Below are 8687 nucleotides of genomic sequence, written 5' to 3'. Positions count from 1 at the left end.
CTATAGGTGCCGCACTTGCACAGTGTGATGGTAAACTCCCTTATGTCATTGCATACTCTTCTAAAACACTTGATGTAGCACAATCCAACTGTACCACTACTGAAAATGAACTCTTAGCTATTGTTCATGCTTTAGATAAATTCAGATCTTATCTGCTAGGATCAAAGATAGTGGTATACACGGATCATGCAGCTTTGAAATATTTATTGACTAAGAATGAGTCAAAACCTAGATTCATACGTTGGATCTTGCTTTTGCAAGAATTTGACATTGAGATTAAGGATTAGAGTGGATCTCAAAACGTTGTTGCAGATCATTTAAGCCGCCTTGAGAATTTAAAATTTGATCCATTTCCGATCAATGACTTATTCCCATTGGATAGTTTGCATGCTGTGTCGGGTAGCTTTCCTTGGTTTGTCCCAATGGTGAACTACTTGGTGATTCTTTCCTGAAAGTGCGAACGTGAAAGAGCCCCTAGGTTAACATCAGTTAGCCGTGAAGAACGCAGGTAACCTTACCGGGCTTTATTCGTGAAAGTCAGCTCTGGCTTTCGGCTCCTATTCTGCCGCTGTTCGTAACGAGGAAGGAAAGGGAAGGAAGATATGTTATTATGATTTCGGGTAAGCCGCTATGGTGAAATTGGTAGACACGTTGCTCTTAGGAACTTTTCTAAACACCAAAGGGATAAGTTGAGGAGTGATTCCAAATAATACATTTGGGATGACCCTCACTTGTGGAAGAGGGGAGTGGACCAAGTAATTCGAAGATGTGTTCCGGAGTCCGAAATCCAACCCATTCTTGAAGCTTGCCATTCGTCCGAATGTGGTGGCCACTTTGGCCCACAAAGAACCGCTAAAAAGGTGTTAGATTGTGGATTATGGTGGCCAACCTTATTCAAGGATGCTAACCGGTTATGTGTGTCTTGCCATCATTGTCAGAAGTCGGGAAACACATCCCAAAGGGATGAAATGCCTCAACAAGATATGTTATTCTGTGAGATATTTGATGTATGTGGCATTAACTTTATGGGACTGTTTCCCAACTCCAGTGGATATCTATATATTCTATTAGTGGTTGACTACGTGTCAAAGTGGGTGGAAGCAATACCTACCCGCCTTGACGACGTCAATACCGTCATTTCTTTTATTAGGAATAACATTGTATGCCGTTATGGGTCGCCATGAGCAATCGTGAGCGACCAAGGATCCCACTTTTGTAACAGGAAAGTAGAGGCACTGCTCAAGCGCTATGGGGTGGTGCGTAAGGTTGCCACTGCTTATCATCCGCAAACAAATGGACAAGCGGAAGTGTCCAACCGGGAGATTAAGAGAATCTTGGAAAAAGTGGTCAATCCGCAAAGGAAGGATTGGAGCCTCCGGTTAGGAGATGCACTATGGGCGTTGGTGCACGAAATTGCAATAACACTTTTGCAATCCCGCACAACTAACCAGCAAGTGCACTGGGTCGTCCAAGTAATACCTTGCGTGAGCAAGGGTCGATCCCACGGAGATTGTCGGCTTGAATCAAGCTATGGTTATCTTGTAAATCTTAGTCAGGATATCAGAAATTATCAGGATTGATTGTGAAAAGCAAAAGAACATGAAATGGTTACTTGTTTTGCAGTAATGGAGAATAGGTTGAGGTTTGGAGATGCTCCATCTTCTGAATCTCTGCTTTCCTACTGTCTTCTTCATCAAACACGCAAGTCTCCTTCCATGGCAAGCTGTGTGTAGGGTTTCACCGTGTCAGTGGCTACCTCCCATCCTCTCATTGGAACGATTCCTAATGCCCTGTCACGGCACGGCATTCCATATGTCGGTTCTCAATCAGACCGGAGTAGAATCCAGTGATTCTTTTGGCGTCTGTCACTAACGCCCCGCCTTCAGGAGATTGAAGCACGTCACAGTCATTCAGTCATTGAATCCTACTCAGAATACCACAGACAAGGTTTAGACCTTCCGGATTCTCTTGAATGCCGCCATCAGTCTAGCTTATACCACGAAGATTCCGATAAAAGAATCCAAGAGATAACTACTTAATCTAAGGTAGAACAGAGGTGGTTGTCAGGCACATGTTCATAGTTGAGAATGATGATGATTGTCACTGATCATCACATTCATCCGGATTAAGAACAAGTATTATCTTAGAATGGAAGCAAGCATGATTGAATGAGAAATAGTAGTAATTGCATTAATCCATCAAGACACAGAAGAGCTCCTCACCCCCAACCATGGGGTTTAGAGACTCATACTGTGGAAAGAAACGTGTACAAAATGTTATGGGGTCATCAGGTACTGATACAATGTCCAAAGATCCTATATGTAGTAAACTAGTATCCTAAGGTTTACAGAAATGAGTAAATGACGGAAAAATCCACTTCCGGGCCCACTTGGTGTGTGCTTGGGCTGAGCATTGAAGCTTTTATGTGTAGAGACGTTTTCTGGAGTTAAACGCCAGTTCTCATGCCAGTTTGGGCGTTTAACTCCAAGTTTTATGCCAGTTCCGGCGTTTAACGCTGGAATTTCTGAGGCCGGTTTGCTACGCAGGTTTGGGCCATCAAATCTTGGGCAAAGTATGGACTATTATATATTTCTGGAAAGCCCTGGATGTCTACTTTCCAACGCCGTTGAGAGCGCGCCAATTGGGCTTCTGTAGCTCCAGAAAATCCGCTTCGAGTGCAGGGAGGTCAGAATCCAACAGCATCTGCAGTCCTTTTCAGTCTCTGGATCAGATTTTTGCTCAGAACCTTCAATTTCAGTCAGAAAATACCTGAAATCACAGAAAAACACACAAACTCATAGTAAAGTCCAGAAAAGTGAATTTTAATTAAAAACTAATAAAAATATACTAAAAACTAACTAAAAGATACTAAAAACATACTAAAAACAATGCCAAAAAGTGTACAAATTATCCGCTCATCAGGCGTATAGAACGGCCTACAAGACTCCGTTAGGGATGAGTCCCTTTCGGATCATCTATGGAAAGGCATGCCACCTTTCGGTGGAGATTGAGCACAAAGCCTATTGGGCAGTAAAGCGGTGCAACATGGATTTGACCCAAGCCGGAGTAGCTAGAAAATTGCAGCTAGAGGAGCTCGAGTGTTTGAGGAACGAAGCATATAAGAATGCCCGGATTTACAAGGAAAAGAATAAAGCATTCTATGACCATCACATCCGGAAGAAGGACTTCCAAGAAGGTGATGAGGTTCTCCTCTACAATTCGAGGCTTTGTTTCATGCCTGGCAAGCTCCGTTCTAGATGGGAAGGACCTTTCAAGGTGAAGGAGATAAAGTCCTATGGAGTGGTGGAGTTGTTTGATCCTAAAAGTGAAGCAAGGTGAATGGACATAGAGTGAAGAAGTACCATGGCTACAAGCACCCAAAAGAGCTAGAGGTGTTCCTGTTGGCGGATGCACCTAGAGAAGGAGAAGCTTGAGCGACTGATTGTCCAACTTAAGGACGTTAAAGAAAAGTGCATGGTGGGAGGCACCCCACCGTGGTAAAATCCTCCCTGTGTATACCTCCTTGCTTTTAGCTTTATATTCTTGTGAATTTTGTGACTTCTTGATGTTGTTGATTGCATAGGAATTCTAGTTTGTTGATCTTGTTGGATAACTAGGATATTTAGATAGATTTTATCAATTTGGTATGGAAGAATTGTTGAAGTGGAGAGAATGCTATGTTTTGAATGGTGCATGAATTTGTGAAGTGTTCTCTTGCCTAATAGCTTAAACACCTGCCAAAAATGTGTTAGAATAGCTTCTTTTATGTTGTGTTAAAAAAAAGGGCAAGGGAAAAGGGTATCCACGCACGAGCGCACTGTGCTCGCGCGCGCCGGTGGTGCATTTCTTAGTCTTGAGCCACGAAACTGAGAGTTATGCCCCCCTTGTGCCCATTGCATGTCAGGCACACACGTGCCAGCGTGCATGCCGCCTGCGCGCACCCCTTGCAATTTGACCATTGACGCGCAAGCACACTGTGCGCACGCGCGCCGATGGTGCACTATGAACTCCCTGGTTTAAAAATCTGAGAGTTGTGCCATACTTGTTGATGTGTGCATAAACTTGTTATGCTACGATTTTAGGAAACTGCACGAACGGCAAAATTCCTTCCGGCAAGTGCACCGGTTATCGTCAAGTAAAAACTCACAATAGAGTGAGGTCGAATCCCACAAGGATTGGTTGAATGAGCAATTCGAATTAGAAGTTTGTTTAGTTGAGCGGAATCAATGTTTGGATGTGAATTGCATAAAGTAAATGTGGCAGGAAACATAAATTGCAAGGAATTTAAATTGCATAAACTTAAATTGCGAGAATTAAGGTGCGAGAAAGTAAATTGCTGAAATTAAAAACAAGATGGGGGTGATTGCATGAATTGAAATTTCAGATGGTAAATAGAAAGTGTAGATCAGAAAGAGGGGTTCATTGGGGTCAGGAGATATTGAAATCTCCGAATCAAAACATTTTCATCTCTTCCTCAACCAATGCATTCATTGAATCTTGCTTGGCAATCTTATATGATTGGATCCCAATTCCTTGGCTCACCAATTCTCTCTAAAAACAAACAAATTCCCAATCCCTTGGTTTAAATGTTCATAAGAAGAGATGATGCTCGATCACTGATTATACCACACAGTTTCATGAACCACAATTTGGTAGGATTACATGTCACAATATCCATCCAAACCCCAATCCAATTCACTGTGAGAAAGCTTCTCTAGCATGAATCCATCATTCCTTTCCCAAGGTTCCGAAGGATTCCAATTATGGGTAGTTTCTTTCCCAAGACAACTACCCAATGGAATTAGATCGAGAAGCTTTCTAACAAAATTCAAGAGAAAAGATTGAAGAAGAAGATAAAAACTATTATTGATTCATTGAATTACAATAGAGCTCCCTAACCCAATGAAAGGGGGTTTAGTGAGTCATAGCTCTGAATTCAATTACAAAGTATGAAAAATAGCAAAATGATCAAAAGTTCCCAAGTGTCAAAAGTGCCAACTAACTTCAATTCTATCCTATTTATACACTTTCTAAATTGAGAGCTTTTGTTGTGTTTCTTGGGCTTTGAGGCTTTTCCTTGATTTCCTTTTGCTTTGGGTTTATGGTCCATAATCCTGATGAGGCTGTGATCCCATTCTGTAACATTCATTGAGCACACTTAGTGATATACAAGTAATGACACAAGACTCAACAATTTGAAGTTCCAGACTCATCAATTCTTCAGGCCCAATCCCATAAACCATGATATTCAATTGGGTTTCATACCATAATACGTTTAAGTTGAACTTTGTGCTCAAAAGCTAACTTAAACTTCAATATATTTGGCCCAGAAACCCTTTCAAAAGTGGCGTTTAAGTTGAAGTTTAAGTTTCAGTTTAAGGTTAAACTGAAACTTAAACATGGAAATGGAAGAAAGCAACTATGGGTTGTGGTATGGTCGAACACGTTTAAGCTTTAGTTTAAGGTTAAACTAAAGCTTAAACGTGGAATTTAAGAAAGCAACCCTGGAGGCAATTTGAGGTCGAACACGTTTAACCTCCAGTTTAAGGTTAAACTGGAGGTTAAACGTGGGAATGAAGAAAGTAGCCCAGGAGTGTGAATGGGTCGAACACGTTTAACCTCCAGTTTAAGGTTAAACTGGAGGTTAAACGTCGAAAATGAGAAGGCAACTGATGAGCGGATAATTTGTACACTTTTTGGCATTGTTTCTAGTATGTTTTTAGTATCTTTTAGTTAGTTTTTATTATATTTTTATTAGTTTTTAATTAAAATTCACTTTTCTGGACTTTACTATGAGTTTGTGTGTTTTTCTGTGATTTCAGGTATTTTCTGGCTGAAATTGAGGGATCTGAGCAAAAATCTGATCCAGAGACTCAAAAGGACTGCAGATGCTGTTGGATTCTGACCTCCCTGCACTCGAAGTGGATTTTCTGGAGCTACAGAAGCCCAATTGGCGCGCTCTCAACGGCGTTGGAAAGTAGACATCCTGGGCTTTCCAGCAATATATGATAGTCCATACTTTGCCCAAGATTTGATGGCCCAAACCGGCGTTCAAAGTCACCTCAAGAAATCCCAGCGTTAAACGCTGGAACTGGCACCCAATGGGAGTTAAACGCCCAAACTGGCATAAAAGCTGGCGTTTAACTCCAAGAAGAGTCTCTACACGAAATTGCTTCATTGCTCAGCCCAAGCACACACCAAGTAGGCCCGGAAGTGGATTTTTATGTCATTTACTTATCTATGTACACCTTAAGCTACTAGTTTCTATAAGTAGGACCTTTACTATTGTATTAGAGGACTTTTGGTAGCTATCTTCGATGCTATAGATCATTGGGAGGCTGGCCATTCGGCCATGCCTAGACCTTATGCTTATGTATTTTCAACGGTGGAGTTTCTACACACCATAGATTAAGGTGTGGAGCTCTGCTGTACCTCGAGTATTAATGCAATTACTATTGTTCTTCTATTCAATTCCTTGTTCTTTGTCCAAGATATCACTTGTTCTTCAACTTGATGAAGGTGATGACGCCCATCACCATTCTCCCCCATGAACAAGGTGACTGACACCACTTTTGTTCTACACGCATCTGAGGCTTAGTGAATATCTCTTGGATTCTTTAATCGGAATCTTCGTGGTATAGGCAAGAACTGATGGCGGCATTAAGAGAATCCGAAGGTCTAACCTTGTCTGTGGTATTCTGAGTAGGATTCAATGATTGAATGACTGTGACGTGCTTCAAACTCTAACCTGCTGGGTGTTAGTGACAGACGCAAAAGAGGATTCTATTCCAGTAGGAGCGGGAACCGAACCGGTGATTGGCCGTACTGTGACAGAGTGCGTGAGCATTAGCTTTCACTGCGAGGATGGGAGGTAGCCACTGAATCTCCGTGGGATCGACCCTTACTCACGTAAGTATTACTTGGACGACCCAGTGCACTTGCTGGTTAGTTGTGCGAAGTTGTGTAATGCCATGGAATTGAACTACCAAGTTCTTGGAGTTCATGACCGGGGATTATGAGAGTTGTGAAAAGTAGTGTTCACAATTCGCGCACCAAGTTTTTGGCGCCGTTGCCGGGGATTGTTCAAGTTTTGAGCAAGCTTTTGGTAACAATGCCTGGGATTGTTCTAGTTTGGACAACTGATGGTTCATCTTGTTGCTTAGATTAGGTATTTATTTTTCGAAATTCTTGAAGATGAATTCTAGAGTTTCATGATGATTTGTGAAATTTGGCTGGCTGAGAAGCCATGTCTAATCTGATTGGACCGAGGTTTCAACTTATCACCACAAGAGCTTGTTGACTTTCATCAATTTTGCTTTTGGAGCATGATCGCTAAGCTTGGCTGACCTTTGGTCATGTCTAGTGTTTTGGACCGAAGCTTTCTTTGAAAGCTTGGCTGGCTGTGAATTTGGTAACAATGCCTGGGATTGTTCTAGTTTGGACAACTGATGGTTCATCTTGTTGCTTAGATTAGGTATTTATTTTTTTCGAAATTCTTGAAGATGAATTCTAGAGTTTCATGATGATTTGTTGAAATTTGGCTGGCTGAGAAGCCATGTCTAATCTGATTGGACCGAGGTTTCAACTTATCACCACAAGAGCTTGTTGACTTTCATCAATTTTGCTTTTGGAGCATGATCCGCTAAGGCTTGCTGACCTTTGGTCATGTCTAGTGTTTTGGACCGAAGCTTTCTTTGAAAGCTTGGCTGGCTGTGAAGCCATGTCTAATTCCTGGACCGGAGTCTTAGACTAGCATTGCAATGATTCCTGGAATTCTCATTAAGAATTTTGATGTTTTTTTTCCTCCACTTAATTTCGAAAATACAAAAAAATTACAAAATCATAAAAACCAAAAATATTTGATGTTTCTTGCTTAAGTCTAGTGTCTCATCTTAAGTTTGGTGTCAATTGCATGCATTCATTCATGTGTCTTATGGATCTTCAAGCAATTCTTGATGATTTTTGTGTTCTAATCTCTAAATTCTATTGACTTGACGTATTTTGTGTGTCTCATATGCATTCTCACATTGTTAGTATCAGTAGTATACAAACTGCTAAGTTTGGTGTCTTGCATGCGTTGTTATTTGATTCTTATTGCATTTTGATTATTAAAAAATCCAAAAATATTTTTAATTTGTGTCTTTTCAAGTCAATGATACCAAGAATTGAAGATCCAGAACATACTGCAGAGGAATTATACAGAAAAAGCTGGGCATTCAAAAATGCCCAGTGAAGAAGGCAGACTGGCGTTTAAACGCCAACCAGGGTACCTGGTTGGGCGTTTAACGCCCAAAAAGGGTGCATTTTGGGCGTTAAACGCCAGAATGGATACTGTTCCGGGGGTTACCTGAAACGTGTAGCTCGGTCGTCTGGAGATGCCCGAGGTGGGGGTCAGGGACCCGAGCTTGATGTGTTGGCGATTGGTGGTTGTACCTGCAATGACACTCCGATGCTTAAGTTAGCATGGGTCCAAGCAGATATGTGTAGAATGTGGAATGTATGTCATACCTGGGTGCTCCAGTGTATTTATAGTAGTTGGTCGTGATCTTCCCTGGATAAGATATTCTTATCTTATCTTATCTTTTGGGAGTTTTACCTCTATCTTTGCGGAACCGCCTTTCCTAGGCTTTTTCGGCCTTTAGGTTTTGGCTTCGTTCCTTTTGATGGGCCTTCTTAGCTTTATTTGT

General features: G+C 41.5%; 1 protein-coding gene across 1 annotated transcript; it reads left to right on the top strand.

Annotated features, from left to right (window-relative positions):
- The first annotated feature begins 2955 nt into the window (after positions 1-2955).
- LOC130982699 (uncharacterized) lies at positions 2956-3339 on the top strand. The gene has a single exon (XM_057906772.1). The coding sequence runs from the start codon at positions 2956-2958 to the stop codon at positions 3337-3339; it is 384 nt and encodes a 127-aa protein (XP_057762755.1).
- Positions 3340-8687: the final 5348 nt, after the last annotated feature.

This window comes from Arachis stenosperma, chromosome 1, assembly GCF_014773155.1.
Source record: "Arachis stenosperma cultivar V10309 chromosome 1, arast.V10309.gnm1.PFL2, whole genome shotgun sequence".
NCBI classification, from domain to species: domain Eukaryota; kingdom Viridiplantae; phylum Streptophyta; class Magnoliopsida; order Fabales; family Fabaceae; genus Arachis; species Arachis stenosperma.
This window is presented reverse-complemented; position numbering and strand designations above follow the sequence as displayed.